Source organism: Haemaphysalis longicornis, unplaced genomic scaffold (assembly GCF_048455015.1).
Source record: "Haemaphysalis longicornis isolate Haplotype H1 unplaced genomic scaffold, Haemaphysalis longicornis Haplotype H1 scaffold_1, whole genome shotgun sequence".
NCBI classification, from domain to species: Eukaryota; Metazoa; Arthropoda; class Arachnida; order Ixodida; family Ixodidae; genus Haemaphysalis; species Haemaphysalis longicornis.
Genome location: NW_027526203.1, coordinates 98,926,006 through 98,953,738, shown reverse-complemented (window position 1 = coordinate 98,953,738; position 27,733 = coordinate 98,926,006). Strand labels below are relative to the sequence as shown.

Genomic DNA, 27,733 nt, shown 5'->3' with positions numbered 1-27,733 from the left:
AATATTTATATGCTAGGCTGAAGCTTGGCAGTACTGCTAATGAATAAAATTTAAAGCAGAGGTCTAAAGTACTGGCCACAAAACGTGTTTAGTTACCTACGTGAAGACTTCAGGCCTGTGAGCTTCAGTTCCTCCCTGGAAGATATCACACTTGAAACATGGTACATATACAGATGATTTGACTGGGTGAACCCCCTTGCCTACTCCGAGGGGCGTGGCTATTCCCTGAAATATCTGACCTCACAGCGCAGTGCTCCAGAGTCAAGTGTACTGCAGAAAGCTCTTCAGCAATGGGCCTAGCAGTTGCAACACCAAGGACTCAGCCAGCCAAAGATCTGGCGCACTACGTGACGCACTACGTAATTCACCGGCTTTCCAGTCCCCCGCAGGGACACCTTGTCTATTCAAGGTGACGAGAGTGGCGACACTGCGGACCCCTAGCCCATGTGGGTTGGACCCACCCACGCCCCGGCTGTGCGTGGCTTAGCTGTGTCCAGGGAGAAGGGCATCCTGGTGGCTGAGCCCAAGCCAGGGTTGTTTTGGACCTTTACGGCCCCCTGGTGGCAGCAACACGCCACTTTGGCCCCTGCTCCCTGCAGACGGTACCCCAGGATTGAGCCGCCCTGGGGAAACCAGCCTTTTCCTATCTCCCCCTCTCTCTCCCTTTCTGTCCTGTCACCACTCTTTTCCTGCATCACCACTCTTTTCCTGTCAGCATCCAATATAAGCCCTTTTACCTTCTTCAGGCGGCAAGGGTTAACTTTGGCCTACCTAGACCACTCTTCATGAAGTTATAGTGGGTATGAAGCCATACGTGGGTATGGCTAGCTAGGAATTCCTGCACGCTCCCCTGGTTGGGCTCCGTGGTGGGCGGCCAGCGTGGCTACCGAAAAACCAGCTATCCAGACGGCCAAAAGCAAAACACCTCCTCGTCGGTCCCTGAAAAGGGCCCGGCCCGAAGTGACTGCACATTACATCTCGCAGAAAAACGGTGACAACTTCGCACGGTTCTTTGCTATTCAAGGAGTCGAAGAACCTATGCAGACGAAATCCCCCTTTGCAATAGCCAAGGCACTTAGTCAGCTAGTGGGGAAGAATTAAAATGCCAGGAAACTCCAGAATGGTGACGTACTGGTAGAAGTGCACACTGGAGAACAAAGTGCAAAAATCGTGGAGCTTTCAAAAATCGAAGGCACAAACGTGACGGTGACAACACACCGCTCACTGAACTTCTCCAAGGGCGTTGTCTCCGAGTCTGAGCTATTCCACTGCTCTGGCGTGGAGATTGAGAGCGAACTGGCGGAACAAGGAGTGGTCGCAGTACGCAGGAAAAACGGAGAAGAAATGAAGACCAAGCATGTAGTCTTAAAGGGGCCCTAAATAGGCTGCCAAATGTTACGATTTTGCGTGCGCAGTCACTGGAGTACTATCCAAGGAACGTCGTCCCGCAAAAATTGTTTAAATTCGTTAAGTATTAGCCGAGTTATCGCTCATTAAAAGGGGCCGCCCATAAGGCCTGGGGCTCTCCTCCTCTAGTAGCTCCTCCGAAGCACTGTGGAAGCCGCGACGTCATCGACCCGGCGCAAGACCACCGAGAGAAACAGGGCAATCCATCACCCTCCTTGATGTACGTGCAGTCATTGGCTGCGCCAAGTCCTGCGCGCGCTTTTTTTTTTTTTTTAGCACTCGACGCGCATGCTCCGCCCACCAGATTCCGGTTGCACGGTGAGCGCTGTCGCTGTGGTTCGCGTTCGCGGCGCCGCACTGGGCAGTGTCTCGTGCGTCATAGAGGCGCGTCAGAGCCGGAAAGAACTGCGTTAGAGCGCGCAAGTGTGGCGGCAAGGTATGGTTGGTGAGCCAGGGGAGAAAGTGAAATCTTTTTTTCGTGTTTGTGCGGCCCCTGCTTTACGCAGAGGTGTAATATTTGGTACACGTTGTCGTGAAGGGGTACTCTAGCGATTGCGCGATTGAAATGGCGACCTTCGGAAGCCTATTTAGGGCCCCTTTAACATTCAACTCAACCACACCACCAGACTCAGTGAATGCGGCATATCTGCGTTGCAAAGTGCGGCCATGCATCCCAAACCCAAGGCGGTGTTTTCAGTGCCAATGGTTTGGTCACGGGTCGCAAACCCATGCGTGCTAGGTGTGGAGGAAAAGTGCACGAGAACGAAAGGTGCGAAAAAGAACCCCACTGTGTCAACTGTTCTGCTAACCATGGTGCTTACTCCAGATCCTGTCCATTCTGGAAGAATAAAAAAGAAGCAATGACCATCAAAACCACACAGAATGTGTCTTACCCCTTAGGCTAAGAGAAGGCTTAGTTTCCAGCAAAAGGGAACTTTTGCGGAGGTGGTGCGGCGGGGGCCGGCGCCATCTCTGGTGTCTGCAGCCACGCAGGTCGAACGGAGGGACCTGGTGTGGGTGGTACGGTCCCCGCCTGTCCCAGAGGCTGGGCTGCCCCAACGCCCGGCACTGACTCACTCCACGCAAGTGGACAGACTGGACTGCTCCGTCCAGCAGCCCTCTACACAAGTCAGCCCAGAAGCCGGTGTGCCAGCTACCGATGGGGGGGAGCAGGCTTCGGGGCTGACGCGCAACTCAGCGGGTTCTGCCCCGGCTGCACGGTCGACTCCCTCTTCTCGGGGGACGGTCGACACGCCCCAGAAGAAGGCGCCGCCGGGAAGTGGCACTGCTACAGGTGCAGCTCCTGTGCCGCAAAGGCCTGGAGAGCCCCCCCGACCCTCAAAGGGTACCGAAGGGCCGCAGAAAGCCCAAGCGTCAAACAGGAGGCAGTGGAAAAGAGGCGGAGGAGGAGATGGACGTGGCCTCACCCACACCTCCTTGAATACGGGAGAGCAAACCCAAAGAGACCGATACGGCGCGAATTACACGGTGGAACTGTCGTGGGTTATTGCGTAACATAGGTGACATTCACTTAGGTGACATTCACATAGGTGAATGTCATTAACATAGTCATTAGTCATAGTCATAGGTGAATGTCATTAACATTAACATAGGTGACATTCACACAGATGACATTCACTGCTGCTGAGAGCAAGCTTTGCTTCTTGTATTAGTCTTGGTCCCGCCCGCCAGGGCATTACAGCTTGCATGGTTGGCACCTGAACTGCGGGCTACAAGTCGGCTGGGATAGGCTGAGCCTGCGCTTATTACACTGCCTGCTGCCCCTTGTACGCACCCCTGGAAGTGAACAGTCTGAAGGGACGCATCTGCTGTCCACACTTGAGCGCCTCTTGTGGTATGGGCAGTGGAACCCCGATGATGTTACAGCGACCCGCTGCTTATGACGGATCACCCGGTCCCGGCAAACTCCCCAATGCACTAAAAACCCCGATGATACAACGCTCGAATGCACGCGGTCCTCTTCATGTGAGGGACGCTGGTGTGGATAAACCGGTGTTTTTCCCACCTTTGACACCGCTTCGTCCCGACCTTTCGCTATTCTTAACTCCCATTTGACGCTGCTTGATGTACAAGGGAAAACAGTCCACGCCGGGCCCAACCACTTAAAGGCCAACTGCACTCAAAATTTCGACCGCGCGAAATCACTGTTCCTGCATAGTATGACTAAAAAGACCGCGATGTACGAAGTATGACGCCTAAAATGTGCGTAATTACGCCGCAAGCGACCAGCAAACATCGACGATTTTAAAAACGAAACTGCGCAAAACGCGGCCATTACGGGCAGGCAAAAGTGACGTATCAGCCGTCGGCGCGAGCGGCCAGACAGCCTGGCCTGACGGCGCGAGCTGTGCGGACCGGGCGGCCGCAGCCAGGAGGAGAGTGTGAGCACGCGCGTGCGGGGGTGTGGGAGGCACGCGGAAAAGCGAGCGCTTGTCCCGCAAGCACGACACTATTCGTGCGCTCCGACAGCAGCACACCACGTAGGCATGATGTCGCGACGACACTCGAAAAGGAGAGAACCGTACGGTTAACGAAGCCGCTTCGGAGCCATGAAAGCCAGGCGTACTGGCGCGAAATACGAGTTTCCCTAATTCTCCCGCTGCGAGGCAGGCCGATCGGCCTGGACGGCTGGCATGTCACTTCCGCTAAATGACTGTTTGCGCGACGCGCCGGCAGGTGCTTTGTCGTCTGCAAAGGCGTTATTTTGAGTGCCTGAAACTGAATAACCACGCATTGCACAGAGCTACCGGTTGGGTCGCAGTAGTTCTCATGGTACCTACTACACATTTCGAAGGCATTTAGCCAGGGTGAAATTTGAGTGCAGTTGGCCTTTAAGGCTTAACACTTTCCTGACTGTGCCTATGCCCATTGACAGTATGTTATCGATGTATACAAATTCAAATTTTGACCCTGTCCGAGCGCTTCTGGACAGCTAACACCATCCAAAGGGTAAAATAGGAAGTATTTCATCAGTTTTGCTTTGGAGTTTTTCCTCCGCTGTGGGGGGGTGGTGGGATTTTCGAAGGTTCGTCGCAGTCGGGCGTACGTGGTTTCGGTTGCGGCATCAATGCTGCTCACCTATGCTCCATGGGAACGGCGAATTTTGACGGATGCCGATGAATCTGAGCTGTAAACTCTCGAAGATAGAAGCAGCACAGGAATGGAAGATAACTTTGATTAGTCAGGCTTAGTACGGACAGTGAAAGTGCGTCAAACCGCCCCGGAACATCAGCAGGTATCCACCGGTAACTTTCCTCGGGTCATTTTATAGCTGCCACGTGTTTATGTAAACATATCCGGCCTGTTCTAAAGGTCATAGCTCTTATCTTCAGGGTGCCGACTTCACTCGGGTGGGACCACTTGGCGCTGGCTGTGCAAAGAGTGGAGCCAACGTTTGTTTCACCATGTCAAGAAACTGCTTCACTCAGTGGCATGATAGGCAGTAGTGCTTATACTTTTGTACGTATGTAAATAAGTGTTGTACTTACAGAGCTTATATTTGCAGTAATTTTCCGGTCTATAAGTCGCACGTTTGGATAAGTCGCACCCCCCTCAAAATGACAGTTTTTCCGAAAAAAACGTATATGAGTCGCACCGGTATATAAGACGCACTTGTTCATTAGGTAAACTCATAGTGAATCAGATCGTTAGAAAGTGCGGCGAAAGTACATGGTTGCGGCGGCTGCTGCCCATAGACACGGGCATATAACATCCAAAGTCTAGACAGAACTTCTCAAAAACGGTTTATTGATACACATAGATGGCATATAGAGACAGCGTTTAGGCAAAACCATCGAAGTCTTTTTCCTCAGACTCGCTAACAAATAATTCAGTATCTTCAGTGGGAGTTCCACCGGGGCATCACTGTCGTCCTCCGGCTCCCTGATGTCTTCTTCGCCAACATCGTTACCACTCGTGGACCGGGTTACTCCGGCCTTTATCAACCCGGCTACAAGTGTTTTTGTAGAAATGGAGTCCCAAGAATCGGAGACCCCATTTGGCCACCTCTCCAAACGTTGCGCGTCTCTTGCGTGCTGTCGTAAATCAGCGCAATAAAGGTGTCATGGCGGACGGAAGTTTTTATTTTGTTTTTTCAACCCAGTTTGATCTTACTTTGAATTTATTCTGAACTGTAGTTACTGCGCATGGCCTAAAGTGGTGCGTGGTTGTCGCAGGCCATTATCATTGTTTTTGACTAGGAAAAGCTGCAAATTCTTTGGTGCAACGTCCCGAAGCGACATATGGGCTATGAGAAATGCCGTACCGGTAGGCTTGAGATTGATTTACACCATAGACCTGTGTCTAAATGTGCGCTGGCCACGCGCGGCTGCCGCGAACCAGATTTATTCCATACATAAGTTGCCCCGGTGGATAAGACGCACCAACGAAAATTTCAGAAAAATACCGCGACTTATACACCGGAAAATACGGTACTATTATTCTATGAGGGCCTTGTATTCAAAGTGTATACTTTGATTATTTCTTTTTTGTTTACCCGTTTTTTCTCTTTTTTTCTTTTTGTTACTTTTTTGTTTGGATATGTTGATAATATTCGTAATAAATCTGTTTGAAATTAATACTGTTGAAAAGACCTATCTTTCCTCTATCATTTCATACCTTGCGCTTTATCATCAATCATTTTCCGTGGCACAACCGCGGTGGCCGCGTTTCTGATGGAAGCGAAAAGCAAAAGCGTCCGTGTGTACAAGATTGCAGCGCCCGTTAAAAATCCCCAGGTGGTCAAAATTAATCCAGAGCCCTCCAGTACGGCGCACCTAATCGCTTGCGTTGCGTCGGCGCATTAAACCCTACAATCAATCAGTCAATTTTCTGTGGCAGGAAAAACATATTTCCTGGACTGCCCAAAAGCAAGCGATTTTTCCACGGTCATGCAAGTGTTAACAGGCTCAAGCAGGCGGGTTCCAGCGGCTGGGAGCCTTTGAATGCCCCACTGGCCCTGTGCAGCAGCAGCAGTGCCAACTATGCCGCGAGGGGATTTCAATTAGGGGTTCGCAAATTATGTGAAAGTAGTATAGTCATTTAAATAAGTTGGTTGCGCACCTGCCTACTAGGGCAACATTTACCTGTACCCCGATCATACGTCACCTGGTCTGCGCGTTCCCTTGAAAGTCGTATTATCGGGCCTCCACAGTACCATAAGGGCATGCACGAAAGAAAGGGAGGCATCTACAGGGCTTCACGCCATCTCATGCAGGCACTGGATTGCACTCACTGGCATGGCGTTCAAGTCATCCCTGAAGAAAGTTGTTGAGAACTTGCTGTCTGCCCTACGCATGCAACGCCTTGGTGAGCATCGGTTCCCTTCGTAGTTGTTTGAAGCAACCTCACTTAGGGGGGACTGCTGCAGTTCGAGTGCCATTTCTGCCAGCACCCGTCTGTGCCGCTCGTTTGTAACCTGCGCCCCTCGTTGAGGATCGCACGAAGGGAAATTCTTCAGGTTGAGATACTTTGAGGCAAAGGCTTGCATGGTTCTGCGGCTAGTTCCTCGTCTCCTCGCCCAGTGCTTGTCCTCTCACTGCTTCACGTACTCGTTACTTTCATTGCTTGCCAACTTTGAGCAGTTGCACCAGAGGGGTGTTGCCAGTGCTATTCGATTGCCAGGGAGAGCCTGCGCTTCTGCTGTGCGCCGCCTTGGCACAAGGGAGGCTCTCCCCTTGCCCCCGGGACGCCGAAGGGCGCTGGTGCAATTCTCAGACCACTGGCCCTTGTCAGGTAGACGGAGCAGGTGGACAAAGCAGGATTTTGGGGCTGCCCTGGCAGGCGTGCGCAACGTTGCCTCGGGCGTGTGCCCTGGCCGCAGGCTCGTCGAGCGGGGCGGGGAGCACCGTGCTGCGGCTGTCCCTGCAGCTGTGCTCGGAGCTGCAGCTGCACTACTACCCGCTGGCAGGGGACGTGGCTCGGCTGAGGGAGCTGCACCACGAGGGGCTGCGCAGCAGGCCGCCAGACGGGTGAGTGGCCGCCGGCCTCCTCGGTTCGTGCGCAGCGGGAGAGTGTTTGTGTGGCCCAAGTACTGTTTCCTTGCCTCAAGGGGCCGTGCGGATAGAACACAGGGCGGCCTCGTTCGAATCGTACTGACACCACTTTTAAGGCACACTTTGCTCAACTACGCTACATAGTGAGGAAAAAAGGGAATGGCCATGGAACCCACTCGCTCATTTCCCGCAGCAGAACCTGTGATGTCATCCGCACCCAGCTGTGCAACTGGCTGAGGCCAGCAAAAGCAGACGCAAATTAGGCACGGCTTATGAGCTTGCCGAACGAGCTATTTGCACTTAAATGTAATGCATCGTCATTTTGCAGCAGTAAGAATGCTGCACTAAACAAGGAAAGTTCTGAAAATACACGACTGATACAAGGACCAATGCGCACTGCTGTTGGTGCTGGGCACACTATGCTTGTTTTAGCTGCACAGCACTGTGGCGCTTTGGGGTTGTCCCAGACGACACTGGCCGATTGACGCAAGCAACGGTGTCTTACGTGACCATATTTGTCGAGCGAGCACCTTGTTTCACGAAACATTTATTTTATACCTTAACAAAAACAAGCCAGGTACAAATACTGTCGAAAACTAAGCAAAGGCACAAACCGGCCTGCCGCGGTATGGTGGCTCCATTTAGGTTCCATCTAGGCTCCATCTAGGCTCCGCAGCAGCTTGAAGACCTGTTCTTGTGATGTCATTGCCAACGTCATGAAAACACACAATTTGGTGGGAGAATCAAAATTTTAACTTAAATTGATTGATTTCTGAGTGAATAAAGCGTTGTTTGCTTCCGGACAAGTGCTGGGGACACTATAAAACACGAAATCTTTCGAATAAAACAGACTTGTATTTTGTCTGCATGGCCCCTTTAACTCTTTCGTTACCACTTGGAAATTGGCCGGTTTTTAGGGGGCCCAGAAAACATTTCTTTTTCTGCTAAAAAATTGGTTAGGCCCTAATTACAGCAACGCAAAATGCAGATTATGTAACGCCCTTTCCAACAATACCAATTTTTTAGGTGTTTTCTTACATCGTTTTTGCAAAAAAAAATATTAAAATAAAAATTTTTGCCAAGTTATCGAAGAAAATGCTAAAAAAGGGGTTGTGTGCAACAAACCACCGATAGTAGAAAAAATTTAGAATATACATTTTGTATGGAAACATTTCAAAAACACGTCCTAGAAAAAATGTTGATCTGCACGGAACAATTTGTCAGGTCTAAATAAAAATTTTAGCACACATGGTGCCCGTTCCGTGCGGTGAAGCCCAACGTCCATTTCAAAATGTGCAATTTCGGATGGTTCCCTGGAAGAAATCGGGTGGTTTCACATTATCAGAGGCACCAATTTGTCCCCACATGACGTAAAAACATCTTGTCAATGACTGACTTTGCATTTATGGCCAGCACAATATTCGGGACAAGCACACGATGCGGAAAAACATGCATGGAGTTGAAAACGAAACTCCGCGGTTGGTGCTTGTTGACGTTCATCATCATCAGCAGCAGCCTATTTAAGTCCAATGCTGGGCAAAGGCCTCCCCCATGGACCTCCATTTATCCCGGTCCTCTGCTAACTGCGACCAATTTATCTCTTTGGTATCATCTGCCCGTCTAACTTCCTGCTGCCCCCTGCTGCGCTTGCCTTCTCTAGGGATCCACTCTACCCTTAACAGCATTTCCAGTTGTGCCAATTTTCATCGAAGTCCACAAAGAAATAAAAAAGTTGATTTTAAAAACCATGTCCCCCCCCTTAATGACCAGCGGTTATCTTGCCTTCGCATTACATGCCTTGCCCACACCCATTTCATCTTCTTAATTTCTACTAATAGGCCCTTAATTTTAACACGCATTTGTTCTCTGACCCACCACGCTCTCTTCTTGTCCCTTAATGTTACACCTATCATCTTCCGTCCCATTGCTCGCTGAGTTGTCCTCAATTTAGGTTGAACCCTCTTAGTGAGCCTCGAAGTCTCTGCCCCGTAGGTGAGTACCGGTAAGATGCAGCTGTCCTACACTTCCTTCTTCAGGGACAATGGTAGGCTGCCGCTCATTACCTGAGAATGCGTGCCGAATGCACTCCACCCCATTCTTATCCTTCTAATTATCTCTGCCTCATTGTTGGGATGTGGGGTCACAATTTGGCCTAAGTAGATATATTCGCTTACCACTTCCACTGCCTCGCCACCTATCTCAAACTGCTGTGCTGTCCCGAGGTTATTGATCATTACTTTAGTTTTCTGCATATTAATTTTCAGGCCCACGGCTCTACTCTGTTTGTCCAGTGCGGTAAGCATGCTTTGCAATTCGTCCCACGAGTTACTTAGCAAGGCAACGTCATCAGCAAACCCGAGGTTACTCAGGTATTCTCCATTAACCCCTAGTCCCACCTGTTCCCAATCCAATGTTCTGAATACTTCTTGTAAACATGCTGTGAATAACATTGGAGAGATTTTGTCTCCTTGTTGATGGTAGCTGTGTATTGTAAATATCCTCTAGTATTGTTACGTAATGCTCGTCTACACCCTGATTCCACAGTGCCTGAATGACATGCTGAGGTTTCGACAGAGTCAAATGCTTTCTCATAATCTATGAAGGCTATATATAGGGGTTGAGTGTACTCAGCGTATTTCTCTAGCGTGTGAATATGGTCCATTGTTGAATAGCCTTTACAGAACCCTGCTTGTTCATTAGGTTGACTGAAATTTAAGGTGGCAGAAATTTTGTTCCCGATTACCTTGCTAAGTGCAGTAAAACAAACCTCGTTACAACAAACACTGTTGCAAGAGACACTTGGTTATAAGAAACGTTTGAACGAAAACGATTTGGTTGGTTTTCCTATGTTCGCCATGTTAGCAACATTGCGTACAAAAGACCTTAGGTACAAGAGACACGTTTCTTGGGTCCCTCGAGTGTCTCTTGTAACGAAGTTTTACTGTACCTTGTAGACGACTGACAGTAAGCTGATCGGCTTGTAATTTTTCAAATCCTTTTTCAAGTCCTTCATGTCACCTTTCTTACTGATTCGGATGATCTTCGCGTTCTTCCAAGATTCCGGTATACTCGCGGTCATTAGGCATTGCGTGTACAGGTTTGCCAGTTTTACTAGTACAATTTGCCTGCCATCCTTCTAGTGGTTTGCGGTTATCTGATGTTAACCAGGTGCTTTGCCCCCTTTTAATTTCTTTCAAAGCCTTCCTTACTTATTCTGTCGTTACTGGTGGGATGTCTATCTCCTCTGAACTACTTTCTCGTTCGGCATTATCCTGGATGTCTACTGTACAGAGCCTACTGTACGAGCCTACTGTACAGATCCCAATAGAACTCCTCGGCTGCTTAGACTATTTTATCCCTATTTGTGGTGACATTGCCTTGCTTGTCTTTAAGTGCATACATCTGATTTTTCCCCACACCTAAATGCCTCTTCACTGCTTCCAGGCTGCCTCCGTTCTTTACAGCGTATTCGATCCTCTCCATGTTATACTTCCGTATGTCAGCTGTCTTATGCTTATTGATTACCGTATTTTCCGGTGTATAAGTCGCGGTTTTTTTCTGAAATTTTCGTTGGTGCATCTTATCCACTGGTGCGTCTTATCCACTGGTGCGACTTATGTATGGAATAAATCTGATTTGCGGCGGCCGCGCGTGGCCAGCGCATGTTGAGACACAGCTCTATGGTGTAAATCATCCCAAGTCCACCGGTACGGCATTTCTCATAGCCAATATGTTGCTTCGGGACATTGCACCAAAGAATTTTCAGCTTTTTCTAGTCAAAAAGAATGATAATGGCCTGCGACAACCACGCGCCACTTTAGGCCATGCGCAGTAACTACAGTTCAGAATAAATTCAAAGTAACATCAAACTGGGTTGCAAAAACAAAATGCAGCTCATGAATTATTACAGACAGTTACTCTGAAGGAGGTAAACGTGCTGCTAATTTTTAAAATGACAGCTTGGAGATAAGTTTTGATTTCCGTGCCGCTTCCCGTCGCGTCACTTCCGTCCGCCATGACACCTTTATTGCACTGATTTACGACAGCACACAAGAGACGCGCGACGTTTGGAGAGGTGGCCAAATGGGTCTTCGACTCTTGGGACTCCATTTCTACAAAAACAGTTGTAGCCGGGTTGATAAAGGCCGGAGTAATCCGGTCCGCGAGTGGTAACGATGTTGGCGAAGAAGACATCAGAGAGTCGGAGGACAACAGTGATGCACTGGTGGAACTCCCACTGAAGTTACTGAATTATTTTTTAGCAAGTCTGAGGAAAAAGATTTCAATGGTTTTGCCTAAACGCCGTCCGTAAGTACATGCCATCTGTGTGTATCTATAAACCATTTTTGAGAAGTTAGTTATGTCCAGACTTTGAATGTTATATGCCCGTGTCTAGCTTTGCTTACAGGGGGATGCGTTACTAGGCGGCAGCCGCCACAACCATGTACTTTCGCCGCACTTTCTAACGATCTGATTCACTATGAGTTTACCTAATTAACAAGTGCGTCTTATATACCGGTGCGTCTTATACAATGGTGCGACTTATATACGTTTTTTTTTTTTTTGGAAAAACTGTAATTTTGAGGGGGGTGCGACTTATACAAAGGTGCGACTTATAGACCGGAAAATACGGTACCTTCGAAAGCTCTGCTAGTTCTATTCTGTCAGCTGGGGTGGATATTGTCATGCTTTGGTGTTTCCTAATTTAAGTCTTTCGTCTCCTAGGAAAGTTTACCAGTATCCCGTCTAGCGATCGTACCTCCGACTTCTACTGCACACTCCATGATAATGTGTGCAAGATTGTCGCTGGCTTCCTGTGTCGTAAATTCTGCTTCCTCGGTTAGAGCTGAATATCGGTTCTGCAACACGATCCTAAATTCTTCAACTTTCCGTCTTACTGTTAGTTCATTTATGCTTGCTTGTTACAGTCCCTCCTCAAATCTAGCCTAATTCGAGATCTTACCATACGGTGGTCACTACACCTCACCCTTCCGAGCACTTCCACATCCTGCACGACGCCGGGGTTATCAGATAAGTCTATTTCATTTTTATGCTCCCTATTCGAACTCCTCCACGTCCACTTTCGACTTGTTGATGTTCACTGTCATTTATCTCTCAAAACATAAACTTGCGGTTTATTATCATCTCTGACTCGCTATTGTAGCCTTGCTTGCAGGATTGAGGTGCGATGCGCTAGAATCGTGCCCTGCAAACTTTGGCCGAGTAGCTGTTGCGCGATAAAAAAGATCAGCACTACGAGCCTCCTGCATTGTAGCCCCACCTAACATTTTTGAAATGAAACAGTACAAAACTTATCGGAGACTCCGTCCAAATAGACAGTTCAACAAAGGAGCAACACATACCTCTTTAGATACCCTCGTATGGAAATGAAACTGGCAAGCGAACAGCTGGCGGTGTGTAAAGCCGGTTTGAAGCGCTCTCCTCATCGGAACTGATATCTGGTGGCTGGGTGTTATCTTTGACTTGCATCGGAAGTTCTTATCGCAGAAATCTGGTTAGGGTGGGGTGAAATCCGGAGCGGCATGCTTTTTTCAGGGATCAGTACCGGACACTCAAGGTGCCATTGCAGGTAGGCTTGAAGTTTGGCAACTGTGTAGTATCGCCAGATATTAATTTTGCAATGCAGAAATGAAACTGAAACTGTTGTCAACTGTTTGTGAATGGTCCTGTGGTAAGTAGGACTACAACACAACTTAGAACAATGTGCGCAAAGGCAATAAAACTGCCTAAAATCATAAAGTAACTTTGCAAACAGGCATTGCTTGATATTTTCAGCCGATTTCAGGGATTATTGCTGTCAGAGTGCAAACCTGAGGATTGAAAATAATCGTCTGAATCACCATTCGTGCCCTGATAGCAAAAACCAAATGCTCATGCAGAGTAATTACGATTGGCAAGCACTCTTCTTTGGTAGCAGTGACACGCGATGGCCACACCCCTTTTCCACACCCCGGGGATGCAATGGCATATCAAAAATCACTTCTTTGTTGCAAGAATGAAAGCAAAATTGATTTTGAAAGGGGCTTTTTTGGGGCTAACTCCAAATAGCTTTGATTGTTCCAGAAACGCCTGGAACGCTATGAAAAGGGGCTCCCAGGGTACCGTTCAAAGTGAGTGATTTGAGTAGGCGCTATAACGAAAGAGTTAAAGGAGTACTGACACCAAATTTTGATGCCTAAAAAATGATATAATTGGCTTCAGTAGTTTGTACAGATGCCTTACAGAAATTTTTGCAGCGATCCGAGGCCAGAATCACATCTAAAATCAATTTTGATTGTCCCGGCCGTGAGCTTCCACAAATCGGCAGCACTAGCGAAATCGCTTTCGGCGTGACGAAACATTGGCCGGCGTGTCTGGCCGGTTCAGGGCGACGTCATATAGTCGTTTTCGGGACCGGAAACGATATCCTGCGCTGCTGCTGTCAGTGGTATTCGTTTGGGCAGGAGACGGGGGTGTACCTGTGTGAGCAATGCTTGTAAACTTTGTGCACTTTGCGTGTTCGACGTCTTTGCTCTTCAATTCGTGGCCGGCGCATGGTGTTCCCTTGCACTGGTGCCGAAAGCTGCGCGGGGCCGGCACCACGCGGTGCGCGATGTCGATGCACAACGCGGTGACATGGCGGTGCGTGTCGCCGAGCTCGCCCAAGTTGTGCTATGGCAAGCTCGCGGAATGTGAAGTACTGCTCGTGGAAGCCTGTCCGAGCAAATCGACGACAACACCAAGATGCATTATTTTCCACGCGACGACATGCAGCGCTAAACGTGGACTGAGATCGTGCGCGGCGGCGGCCGCAAGAACTGTCACACAAGCCAGCGGGCTCGGCGTTGCTCGGGTCAGCTTGGATGTTGGGAGCTTAAGGCTTAGTATCGTGGCGAATATTTGATCGCCGGTATCTGTACAACTGTGAATTACCATCCCTTACACAACTTTTCACCACACTATCATCCCCTTTTTCGCATATGGAGCTTTATTTTGGCGATAATTGCCGTTTCAGCGATCGGTGACCAAGACATCTGACGTGGCCTGTTTTGATTCTAGCGCGCAGGGGAAGGCATCTTTCGGCTGCTTGGTTTCGGCCGAGGTTGGTTTTTCACCAAAAAGCTGATATAACAACTTTCCGCCCTAAAAATTCTTCTCCTCATATTACCATCTGTGAGAGATGTAATTACGTAAGCCAATGGAGACCCCTATCATACGGAATTGCTGTGCGATATCATTGCGCAGTGGCAGGGAGTTATTTTGCGTGAATTGTATGAAGGTGCTTTTAGAGAAACCGTTAAAAAGGGACACTGAAGTGAATTTGTCACGCTCCTGGTTTTGCTTGCACTGCGTAGACTGGCTCACATTAACACACTTTTCATCGTTTATCCGGGCGATAAGGTGGTATTTATTTCACAAAGCCTAAAAGAAGAAAAACTGCCATGCGCGGTTTTTGGCGGCTGCACCAACTAACTGCAGTGATGTCAAGGAAAGGTGCTACGTGATTAGGACGATGTCTAAGACTAGCATTCAAACAAGTTTCAGTTCCAGTTCTGTGAAACAACATGCTTGGCATCCGACGTTATCGTTGGATAGGCATTCTCGATATCTCGATATCTCGATAGGCATTCTCGAAATCGTCATACCCCGCTTCTGTCATGTTGTTGGCTGTAAAATGCCTCAGATAAGCATTCCAGGATGGCTTGGAATTGTAGCAATCACTAGCCGAGGCCTACGCAGTGCTTGAACGCCCTCCGCGTCACCACAGATGCTCAAATACCATGCGCTTCCCCCCCCCCCCCCCCATCTTTGGAGCTTCCCTCGCTCATGCCTGCATCATAAAAAGCGTGTTCGCCCCAGGCCAAGAATCTGGTGATTCTGGCCTGTGCCCACTGCCCGCAAGCATTCGGTACTTATGGCAACAGCACGCCAACGAGAACTCGCTAGTGCGCCAGTGTCAGTCTGTGTGTGTTCTGCAAACTTGCTCGTGGAGCAATGAAAGTTACGGCCCAAAAATGGTAAAGTCAGTATAGAACACATCGGCTGAAAACTAAGAAATCAACATACAAAAAAAAAGGATGTACCCTCGTGGATTCGAATTTCAGACTTGCAAAATAACATACCTAGCGCTCCACACCACTCGACCACGAGCCAGCGCTGCCGGCGTTGGAAATATAAGTTATATAATGTTTAACCAGTTTACATTTTTATTCAGTTTTAGCATTTCAAGCAGCTTAGATGACTACCGTAAAATTCCGAGCAAGCGCCCCCACCCGGGCAAGCGCCCCCCCCCCCCCCCCCGCCACACTTCAGTGCTAATTTCAAATTTCCGCGCCGTTCCAAAAAAGTGCCCCCCCCCCCCCCCCCCTCCCCTCCTTCCGCGCAGTTATCACGCACCGCGTGCAGGCAACACTGGCTTGCCGGAGCCAGTCTAAGAATCTAATCCAATCCAATCCTGCTTCAACCGAACGCTACGCGCCATTTGTTTCTTTGTTTTGGCGGTGGTAGGTCATGCATTCCTACACAGTTGCAAAGAAAATCGAGGTGATCCGATGGCACTGAGAGCACGGGAGAAAAATACGCCCACCTCCCCTCGCGGGAACCCTGGTGTGATACGACGCTGAGGGGGGTTCAAGCGCAAGCGGAGAGCAACCATCGACCGAAAGGCCGCCGGAGTGCGGCACACGGGTTATATGCGCAGCGCGCCCGAAGGAGAGGAGACGGCGGAGAGAGAGAGTGCCGCGGCTATGACGCAACACAATCCAACACAATCCACTTTAATCCAATCCAATCCAATCCAAATCCAAGCCAAGCCAATCGAATCCAATCCAATGCCCCTCGCAAGAGAGTGTTCGCTATCGGAGAGGAGAGGGAGAGAGTGGCTGCGGACAACAACGGACGCACGCAGGAAGGACAGGGCCGCCGACAAGAGATGCTCTTAGCGTCGCATCTAAAACGTGCACCAGACCTCTCGACAGTTCAAGCTCGACCTAAAGCGCATACGGGAATGAGTGAAGAATTTCGACAATCTCCTGCAGCAAAACTTCGACGGAAGCTTAGCAACAGTGCCCCAGTGTTCAGCGAGTACGTGGATGATGCGCTGTTCGAGTTCTTAGAGCGCGAAAGAAGCGCGGGACGCGCCGTTGGTAACCGGCTGCTGTCTGAAGAGGCTGTGAAAATAGCAAACAGCATGCAGTTGGGTAACTTTGTAGCTTCCAGCCACTACATAAGTAGGTGGAAGCAGCGGTTCGGCGTTGCAATGCGCCGCGCTATGAACGAGAGCCAGAGGACACCCGAGGAATCTGCGGAGGCAGTAAGCGCCTTCCGGACTTCCGCGAACTCCCTGCGATGGCGAAACAACGCCAAAAGGCAACTTTAAGAAGCCGTCGCGGCAGCAGGTCCTTGATTTTGTTGCCGAGGCGTGGGCTGCTGTACCGGAGGAAACAGTGGCGCGCTGCTTCAAGGGGTGCGGCATTGTAAACGCACTCGATGGCTCTGAGGACGGTGACCTGCACGGCGGGCTGGCAGTTGTCGGAGCCGTGGTGCCAGACGACCGGGGTGGACTGGAAGACGAGTGCGCCGAACTTTTTTTTGCTACAGACTCTGAGGAGTCTTTCGATGGTTTCGAAAGTGACGAACAGCAGCAAGATCAAGCCGTGGCGCCCTGTGGTATGGTGAACGGAAAGCGTGTGTGGCCAATCCCTAGGACGGTCAGATGGCTGGATCAGGCTGTGGGAAGAGGAGGAAGACGAGGAAGAAAGAGGGGACCGGGTAACCGAAACTGCCCGATCAGTGGTTCGGGCCGGCGTCTTGGATCTCCAGGCCGGCGAGAAGGCACGGCGTACCTCTCGTCCTTCGTCCGGAGGGGCGCTCAAACAGCCCTGGTGCCCGGTTGCCTCGCGGCGTAGGCCCGAGGAACTCAACTTCTCAGCAGTCTCGGCCAGTCACCGACGCTGACATCCGAGCCGGGACTGGGGTTTGGTGAGACGCCGAGAGGACATTCTCCAGAGACTTGTGTTTGGCGTAACTGCCCGTCTGTGTGTGTTGGGTGCTGGGAACTATTCGCCAGTCTTTCATTTCGTGGTCTTGTCTTTGTGTTGGAAATACAATTGTGGCAACGTGCAACGGAGCGAGTCGTAGGTCTGGTGCGAGATACTAGTTGGACTCCTGATCATTACACGCCCGAAGACTGGGGCAGCAGAGTGGTGCGAACTTTTTTTTTTTTTTTTTTTTTTTTGCTGTGCCATCTTGAATTTCGGTGCCGTTCCGGGATAGCGCCCCCCCCCCCCTCCACTTTGCCGGTAATTCCGACTTGCTGAGGGGGGGCGCTTGCTCGGAGTTTTACGGTATTTGTTGTATAGCACTCGTGCAGTAAGCGTCCACAATGTTAGTAAGTGCAGTAAGCGTCAACAAATTTCCACAATATTCATGTCTAGCAATTGCATTTCTTAGACGGAAAAGTGTTCGCAGATGTGTAGTCGTGCTCTTGACCGCTGTGCTTGTTCACCCAGCGCAAAAAAGTGCTTCCTGCACCGTAGTTTTACACTGTATGGTATAAGTTTCGGTTGATTTTATTTCCTTAGTACCAATATTGACTTCGTTGACTCTTCTCCTGCTTTCAAGTGGCCTTAGATTTTCCTGCTAGCGTAACAGTCAGCGAAGCGTCGCATGTGCACTTGTGCAGCGCATGTATGGAGTGACCTGGAGTTGGAGCTTGATAAAGTGTACAAACTAACAAACTCAAGAAAGGCACATTCTTCCATTCACAAACGTGTTGTGGCTTAGTTTGAACCGAGCGAACGAATTGCGACGACCCGTCGGCGGCCCGCAGACTAGACGCCGGGCCGACTGACTGTCGGAAGGTCGGCGAACCGTGCAGTAGCGCAGTCAAGCCAAGTCGTTTCCTCCTGACGTCACACGAAAACGGTACAGAAAATGGGCGAGGATGCAGAGAGGAGGACAGCATTTACGAGATGATTTTTCTACTGTCAATTCGCGTAAACGCACCCAGAGTGGTCGAAACATGGCCTAGGGACTACAGACTGCAATGTGCACTCCTTATCCCGCAATGTTTACAAATCACTTCAGTGTCTCTTTAAGTGAGCCTGGCCCGGGTCCGGCCCAGGCCCGTCGTCTCAAGCCCGGGCCCGGCCTGGGCCGCGTATTTCCGAACGCTTCGCTGCACAGAGCACCCATGTGGCATGTCTGCTTGCGTGATGCAGATTGGTAATTAAATATCGTCATTGGCTGCGCCCCAAACCTAAAGAGACCAAAAACATACCAAATCACTATTGTTAACAAAAACAACGCGTAGATTTGAGTTTAGGAAAAAGTTAGATTTAGAAAGAAAATGTAAACAATAAATAAAAACCACCGGGGCTCAAACCCAAGTCGTCAGCACTAGTACTTGGTACTGTACATCAAGGCCACAGGGCCTGAATGGTGGGCTCGTCTGCAGTTCACGTCACATTGGCGTAAAAATAGCTCGGATGAGGACTTTGGATGACCCGATTCTTGGCCACTTCACGTGATTGTCTCGCCCAGAAGTTGGAATTGGTGAAATTTTATGCTCGGCATTTGAATCCAGGAGTATGCATGTGCATTGAAATGTTTTACCTGCTGTGGTTGCTCAGCGGTGGTGTTTCTCTGCCAAGCGACTTTTAATCCCGGCCGCGGCAGCCGCATTTCAATGGATGCAACGTCTAAAACATGTGTAACACACACGGGCATAGGTGCAGAGCTCCAGGTTAGGGCATTCCTTGTAATCGTATCTTTGGTATGTTATACCTGAAAATATAAAGTCTTGATACAGTTCATGAAATGCCATTAAAATGACAGTACAGTACAGTGTACCTAGCAAAACACGTTTTTAAAACAATGCGTACAACTAACATCAAGGAGCGCGTAAAAATGAACTCGGAACATTGCTTTTCCAACGGCCGGGCCCTCAAGTGTGAGCCCGGCCCGGGCCCATGGTGTCGAGGCCCATGGTGCTTGGGCCGGGATTGGGCTTTCGGGTCAGCCCGAGCCCGTGCAGTGCTCTGCCTCGCTATTCACTCCCTCGGCTCAGCTAGGCTGTGCGCCGTCAGTGCGGGTTAACTCGTGTCAACTAGATCAGCTTATTTAGTAGCTCTAGTGGCACCAAGCGCTTCTCCTGGGGGCTGCTTCAGTGGCCCAGCGTCTTAGCCTCCGAGCCTCGCAGAAGGCCCTTGATTTTCTTAGTTTCGTTCGATGAAGCCGGCGCACTCATTACGAGAGGACCGTGCACTGATCATTCTGTGGTCCATGGGGTGCTTCCAAAAGACCACCGGGTGAAAGCGTCGGGCCCAGGGGGGTTTATGCAGTCCAGAGCACTTTGCCGGAACGCTTCAGTCTGAAGCCACCCCAGCCAAGATGAAGTAAAGGCGTGGGCTGCTGAAGCTGAGATGTTTGCTGTGGGTTAGCACGGTGGTAATTGAGCAACTATGCGCTGACTTGCCCGGCAGAACTGTACTCTTGTACAGCTCCAAAGATGGCCCACAATTTCAATTTTGCTGCTCTGAAACTGTATTCTTTTCTTCTGCTCCAAAAATTCCCCCATATACTAAATTGGCTGGGTCACCATATCACCATGGTGACCACACAAGCCCTGGCTGGTGAAAGGCCCAAAACAGGAAGTCAGGCGGCCTTATACAGAGAATAATGCAGCGCAGATATTTCGGGTTGCCTCTTGCTGCTCTCCAAGCAGGCGAGCTGAGGGCTGGCGTGCACTGGTAGCACGTGTTTCTTCACGGGCCACCTTGGCAGGTCTGCTCTCTGCTGAACAGGGGAAGGACTCCTGTTGATCTAAGTGGCCTGTCGGAGGAAGGGCGAGACCAAGTTTTTTTCACGTGTGCCAACTGCCAGGAGCAAGAATGGGGTCGTCATTACACGGGAGGCAGCTTGAAAGAGGGCAGCTGGCGACACACTCCCCCTGAGAGGCCTTCCCGGTGGCATTGTGCAGCTCGGACCCCGTGGCTGAGGGCGGCGCTGTGCCCCGTCGCACCGTGGGCCTGGGGCGAGCCGCAGGGGCCCAGGAGCCGTCCGGGGGCCCCGGCCTGGGAAAGGTCGTCGCGCTCTGTGATGACGTGTGGCACGTGGTGAACGACTACTGGTGAGTTGCCGGGGGAAGGGCCTGCTCTGCCGGGGCTGGTTTGCCGCTCTCTCGTTTGCGCCCGAGCACTGCAGCTTTGGCAGGTTTGAGGCTGTGGGGTTTTTTTTTGTTCCTGTTGTATTTTTCCCGGTGGCATTCCCTGCACCTGCCACTTTTTGTGATGCAGTTGGAGGTGTGCATGTAAAACTTGGACATTTTGCACTGTTGCTTTTTTCTGGCTTGCCGTGTGCACAAAACAAAGGGCATGGGATGGGACGAGAAAGAGTCCCCCAGTTTTTTTTTCCTTTTTCCTGAGCCCTCCGATACCCTGTAGCGTTGCGTTGTCCGTTACTCTAGCAGTCTCAAGGCCTCGCTTGAATATTGCATGCAACAGCACCGTGGCCTTTGCACGTTGACCTGGTGCACCCTGTGCATTTTGTGCACATCAGAATTTGTTTTGAATTTTTAGGGGGAAAGTGTTACGTCCCCATGAGGCAGAAAACCGGAGGTGTAAGCAGAGTTGCACTGAAAAACTCTACGTGCCGTCAACTAAAAAATTAGCCTTGGACAAGGCAACGGCTTGAGCATTCCACATAGCGCTGTTTCTCGCAGGAAGCCCTGAATGAAGTGGATGAGATTCTCATGCCTCGATTAAGAGCGGATGGACGTTTGACACGTAGTAATATCCAACAGCTTGGCTCGAAAGGTCGGATGTGGCCCTTCCGGTGAGCCCTTTCGAAAGAAGCGTGCAAATGGGGCCTTCTCTTGGTGCAGTGGCTTCCTGGCGGCCCAGAGGGGCGTCGAGTACCGCTTCCCGTTCCAGGCCCGCAGGGGCTTCCGGTACGACACGCCAGTGCAGCTGGAGGCGCTGCGGTGCGTCACCTACGTCCTGGAACAGTTTGAACAGTAAGCTCCTCCCACTCCCCCTTGTGGTGGGGGTGCCCACGTGTGGCATCCTGCTGCACACCAAGTAGGAACCAAAGTGTTATTTGGTGTGTCTCTCATCGCAAGTGCCACAACAACCGTGAACGTTGCTACCTGCTCTTGTATTTGTGTCGCGTGTGCTGCGAATCGTATCTGTTTTACCTTCGTTCATGTAACTATGGAAAGAAGAAATTATATATCCTTGCGAAACGAAAAATGTTACCAAAGAACTATCTGTTTGTCTCAGATCTGCCATTTACTTTGCAGTAATGCAGCGACGATTGCGGGCTGCTACTACGGTGATCGGCACAAACGTGATCAAAGCTTTAAACCGATTTAGAGCGAATAATAAATGGAATAGTGAAAGGTTAACATTCATTTTTGTTCGTTCAGTGTTTCAAATTCTCTCATCCTTCGGAAGGCAAAAGTGTCAGCTGATGTTTGAACGGGGAGGATGCAACTGCTATGTTTACATACGTGCTTTGTGAGCTCACAGGAAACTTGGCTTCCACAATTCGTGGCCTCATGGTCTTTATAAGCTGTTTGCTGGAAGCACTCTCTGTTCACACCAAATGTCATGCGTAATGAGCTCAATCACTCATGTGAACGAACTCTGCACCGAACCCCAATCATTTTTTTGTAAATCACGCGCCATTGAGAATTGACGCACAAATAATCTCAAAAAGCAATTATACAAAGCTGAAACATGAATAAATAGTTTGCTAGACATGTAGTTCTCTAAGCAGATATAATTTAAACAATTTAAAAAAAGAATGTAATATGTAACTTGACTTAATTTTTTCCAGTATATTGTTCCCTGTCGACACACCAGCAAATTCTGCGGTCTGTTTGACGTAGTTCATACGCACTTTTGGCATCAAGAAATTGTTGTGGGCAGAAAATGTGGAGTTATTTCTGCTAATCCCATGACAGTGCTGTCATTTTTCTGGCCATGCATGGTGTAATTGGACAACAAGAGCTCAGAAAACAAAAAAGAAAAAATGCTGTGCAAAGATGTCCTACAGCGGAAATGGGAGTATGAAAAAATGGGCAGTTTGGGTGCATTTGTATGCAGGCAAGTTTGGACGCTTCAGTGGGGGGATTAGTGTTATAATGCTCGCACGTTTTCAGTGCCGAGTGGAGAAGGTAGCGCAAAAAGGAGGAGGCAGGGAAAGGGGTGGCTGTTTCTTTGGCCATGTTGTTCTGTGTGGTGACCACCATCATACTACGTTTCAGTTTATAAAAGACTCCTCTTCCCAAACTTCCATGGATGAACCTGTCATATCGTATTTGTGACTACAAGCTACAGTCGAGTCCCCTTATAACGATACCATTTATCACAATATATCGGATACAGCGATGCCCAATGATGGCACCGTCCACTTTTGTATGCGTTCTATGGTACAATAAACCGCTTATTACGATGCTCCACTGCCGGGATGTCGGATATAGCGATTGAATCTGGTTACAGTGCGCACCAATTTACATGCGAGCTGCTGCCGCCTGTGTGTGCCGACTGCGCCGTTCCCGTTGTCCCTTCCACCCTCAGAAAACGAGTTGGCTGTGCTGCTGACGAGAAAGCCAGCGGGCAGCGAAGAGAGCAGTTTTCCTTCCCCTCCCGGCGCCACTGCTTTGGCATCATCCCCGCGCCCGCTCGCCAACTCACGCCGCCAGATGCCGCTCGCTCGCGCGGTCGTCTACGTTCGCTGTGGTTCGCTTGTGTCCCATGCGTGCTGCTTTGAATTTGCCTGTGTGCCTCTTCAGCTGCCTCCATTTTTCCGTGGAAGTGACATCGGGGCCAATGTTCTAGAAATGTCCAAGTGCCCCACTGAAGAGGCGATCGTTATGCAGATACGTGCTGCGGACAGCGGTGACAGTGACGACTTTGACGACACGTTTCCCCAGCAGGAGGCCCAAGGCATGACGCAGTTCCTCAGGGACTTCATTTCCGCCAAGGACCCTTTGCTCAGCTAGATGAAGCACCTACAGATGCTCTTCAAAAAATTAAAGCCGTTCCGCTCCATGTGAAAGCTGTCGAAAGTGCAGAGCAGTGATTCGCCATAATGGGCTGTGGCGCCGTTGTCCGTTTACTGATACAGTCGAACCCCGCTACAACGAACGCCGCTTCAACGAAATTTCCGCTTCAACGAAATATTTCCAATTCCCCGTCAGCTAGCCATAGAAGTCAATGCAACGAAGTCCTCGCCACAACGAACCATTTGTCGGGCTTGCTTTCGCTTCAACGAAATTTTCGATGATTTGGGCTGGGTTTGAACAATTATTTGACAATAAAATAAGCATAGCGCCAGCTATCTGTAACTTTTTATACATTCAGGACGCTTAGTTTCACAGAAAATGCGCGTTGCGACCACACCGCCACCCAAAACAAAACAAAAAATAACTCATAGGCGCACGCCATTGCTTGATGGTGATAACGATGTGGCTGGCCGTCTTTACACGAGGCGCAAGCCCGCTTCACCAAGGCGGAGCCCCAGAGCTACAGCCAATCCGTATCCAGTTGAAATTGCATGAATGTGCTCCGCTGCTGGCGCGGTGCCGTCATGTATGCGTTGTGAGCAGCTGTCCTTGCTGTTTTCCTTCTACCATTCTTCATAGCCAAGAGCGAAAATCATGTTTGCGCGTTTGGTCTTGAAGCCTAGTCATCCTATCTTAGTCGCAAGCGCGCGGTCCTGTTAAATACAAGCGCGCGCGTCTTGCCTGCCAAGGTCAGTAGCTGCCGTGCCCTGTCGGAGGATAAGATAACGGCACTGCTCCTGCCACAAGCGAGAGGGGGGCTTCCCACGGCCTAGCAGTTATCTGCAAGTAATCAGCTCGATGGACACGCCTTGTTCTACAGCGATACGTTTTGCACCTGCATATCTTCACCCCCCTCCGTAACGCGTTCTTTGGGTGGTGAAAAAACAGATAGCCATTGGTATGTTTGTTATCCGAATAAACGTGAGTTATTGCGCGTCACTCCTTTTTCTAAACATTGTATTATGCTGCCAATGTTGCGGAAACGCGCGGGGCCATTTTTCTGGCCTTTCCGTGGTGTGTTGGGGCAGATTTCGCCTCAAGGAATTTTCGCTTCAACGAAATTTTTCACACGTCACGTCAATTTCGTTGTAGCGTGATTCGACTGTACCACCAAATGAAATTCAGATTTCCTGCTTTCGCAGTGCTCGCGCACCCCCTGCCGGAAACTGCACCATTGGAAGTTTTCTTCTTTTTGTGCTTGCTTTTCCTCCTGCACGTGCGAGCGTTGCACTGACACTTTTTTTCGCTTACTATCGGGAAAACCAACCCAATAAGCATTCCTAACTAAATAAACATGGGCACTGCCAGTTAATTTGTATATTTTGCCTCAAATGTACCTGCAGCGGGGAGATGTATGACAAGCGCCAGCGGTTCACGAGTTTCGAACGCTTATGAGTATATAAACCGCTTGGCTTTCGAAGCCTCCTGGTTACGCCACAATGACAGCCGTTACGACGGAATGTTGTGTAGCTTTACTTGGGTCCAGCGAGCGAGCTACGGCGACAAGGCGAGCCCCTAAAGGGCCCTGCACTTAAAATATGTGCGCCAGCTTCGCGTGCAGCAAACGAAGCTGATCGACTGTAGCTTACATTTTGCAAATAAGTAATAGTACGACTTTGCTTGCATGCGAATAAAATGTTTTGAGCCTGGTTTCAGCTTTTTATTGTGCAACCCACTTATAACAATTATCGGTTACAATGATGGGATTTCCTTGGCACTTGGATATTGTTATAAGTACACTAGACTATAGTGGAAATTTTCAATGAGAAAAACAGGTTGCAGAGACTTCTTGTGCCCTTTTAAGTCATCACGCCACCTCATTTTTGCAGGTGTTATTCCATTGCATTTCTGATGATGAGCAAGCACGTAAAGCGAGACATGACTGATTGCCGTGCCTTACGTGAGCGAACAGTCCGAGTCGGACCAAATATGATTTCTTCGATTCGGTGGCAGCTTGCTGCTGCGATTGCGTTTTCGGTGTCTTCGCGAAGCCACACTGGAACTGAGGCACACCACTGAGCACTCCTTATGACGGCACGAGGCGGACCGTGAGTCAGCATGACACGAAAAGGCAAGAATGTGCAGCACTCGCCACCCCTGAACCTGGCGTGGAAAGCAGGGTTGGCTCTGACCGGCCTATAGGCGCTGCAGGCCAGCCTGCGGGGCGTTGCGGCGCCAGTTGGTGGGGTGCAGGGAAGGGGGCCGCCCGCGTCCATCGGTGTGGCTCCCGTTGGGCCCAGCCAGCCTCGCAGTGGTGTGCCTGTTTGCACATCCCAGTATTGGAGTCGGCATGTGGACCTGTTTGAAAATATCTTTTCTGGGGTCTGCTCAGCAAGGCCATGGGGCTGCATGTATCGAGGGAAGTCGCATGTTGGAATCGCCAGCCTCTGCTCCCATTCTCGTGGTGTGTATCGGAGTCTGTGGTGCGTTTTCCTGGCTTCATGTGTTGCTGGCCGCTCTTTCGCGGCATTGGCAATCTCCGGCCGCACTCCTCCCGAGCAGCTGTTGACAGGGGCAGTGCAGGTTGTGCCTGGGCAGCTCTTTCCCACAACAGGTCCCTGAAGTGTCAGTTGCTCGGCACCTAGCAATCTCGGAGATGCACGATGAACGGGTCGCGGCACTGCGTTCATTGTGCGGGGTAACCAGGGCATTTTCTTGCCGCGCTCTCTTGGGGCCAACCTCAGGTGGCAGTTGTCCTTACTCGTCAGCTTATGCGCCTGCTTTCTGCTCGGCCTTTTCTTGGAGATGACCCCTGCTGCGTGTCCCAGGGGAGTTGTCGTTGTAGGGGAATGTGTGCTGACGGCTGCGATGGCCACGCAAGCACCAGTGACAAGCCTGGAGCAGTGCTAGCAGAACGAATGACGCACACCTTTATTTGTCACAACAATATATGGCATGAATGGCATGTAGCGCCCTCTACATCTCTTCCCCGAGATCAGCACATACGAAACAAAACCCATCACAAGTCCAGTCTTTTCGGAGTCTTGACCCGACGCCCGAACCTCGTAACTCGCACTGCGCGTTCACCGGACACTCCTGGTGTTGCTGTCGCCGTGGTGGGTGTTACCTTGCTCCGATCTTTTTCCTCGCCGTTGTCACTTCGAGCTGGCTGCGTAGCTGGATCTGAATAGGGCACCAGATGAACCCTATTACGCAAGAGCACAGCGGTGGGTGTTTCGACGACGTACGAACGGGGCTTGGCAGCTGGGCTGAGAACGCACGCCGTAGCCTTGACGTCTCGAACCCACACTGTATCTCCCGGCTGCAGCGGAGGAAGGACGGTGGTGGCGTGACGGCGATCCAAGTCTTTCTTCTGCCGCCTTCTCACCTCTTCATCTTGGCACTTGACTTCGTCCGGTGCAGGCCACTTCGGTTCCAGACTTTCTGTCATCTTGGGAAGCCTGGTTCGCAGGCTCCTTCCCATCAGCAGCTGTGCTGGGCTGCACCCGGTGACACCTGCTGTGTCTCTGTACGACAAGAACGCCAGAAAAGGGTCGTCTGCTTTCGTGAACAATTCTGTGATCGTTCGCACCATCCTTTCAACTTCCCCGTTTGACTGCGGGTAGCTTGGACTTGACGTTAGGTGCTGGAAGCCGTTGTATTTCGCAAAAGCTGTGAAGGCATGCGATGCGAACTGAGGTTCATTATCGCTTCGCACTACTGCGGGAATGCCAAAACGAGCGAAAATGCTTTTGACCGCATCGATGACTGCACAAGAGCTCGTGCTCCGCAAGTAGATGACTTCGGGGTAGCGAGAACGATAATCCACTACGAGTATGTAGTCGTGTCCCTTGAAAGAAAGCAAGTCTATGCCTACCTCCTGCCATGGTTGCTCTGGAGTCTGGGTCACCACCATCGGCTCGCTTCGTTGCACCCGTGTGACGGCACACTGTCTACAGCGGTTGACTCTGTCTCGTAGCGGCTGCGAAAGTCCGTACCACCACACGGAATCCTGGGCTCTCAGGCGACATCGGTTAATTCCTTGGTGGCCTTCATGGATAAGTTCAAGTGTATCCTGTTGCAGTGAAGCCGGGATGACAAAGCGATTACCTTTCATCAGTATGCCGTTGTGCAGAGAGAAATCACCTCGATGACTCCAGTGCTTCTTGACATGTTCTGGAAGCCGATCTCGACGAGGCCAGCCTTGGGTGCAGTACTTGACGAGCAAGTTGCATTCACCATCCAGTTCTTGATGCCTGCGAACATCATCAACAGAGACCAGCTTCGTGTCTGTTACGGT

The 27,733-nt window shown here is 50.2% G+C and overlaps 1 protein-coding gene across 10 annotated transcripts in view; it reads left to right on the top strand.

Moving 5' to 3' along the window:
* Window positions 1-27,733, top strand: part of LOC144178386 (uncharacterized) — a 201,449-nt gene that overhangs the window by 113,503 nt on the left and 60,213 nt on the right. For all 10 annotated transcript variants that reach the window (XM_077706261.1, XM_077706244.1, XM_077706236.1 and 7 more), the window contains 4 exons: window positions 6,644-6,735; window positions 7,250-7,397; window positions 20,404-20,553; window positions 21,307-21,438. In XM_077706261.1, coding sequence (XP_077562387.1) covers window positions 6,644-6,735; window positions 7,250-7,397; window positions 20,404-20,553; window positions 21,307-21,438 — 522 coding nt within the window. The remainder of the gene's footprint in view (window positions 1-6,643; window positions 6,736-7,249; window positions 7,398-20,403; window positions 20,554-21,306; window positions 21,439-27,733) is intronic.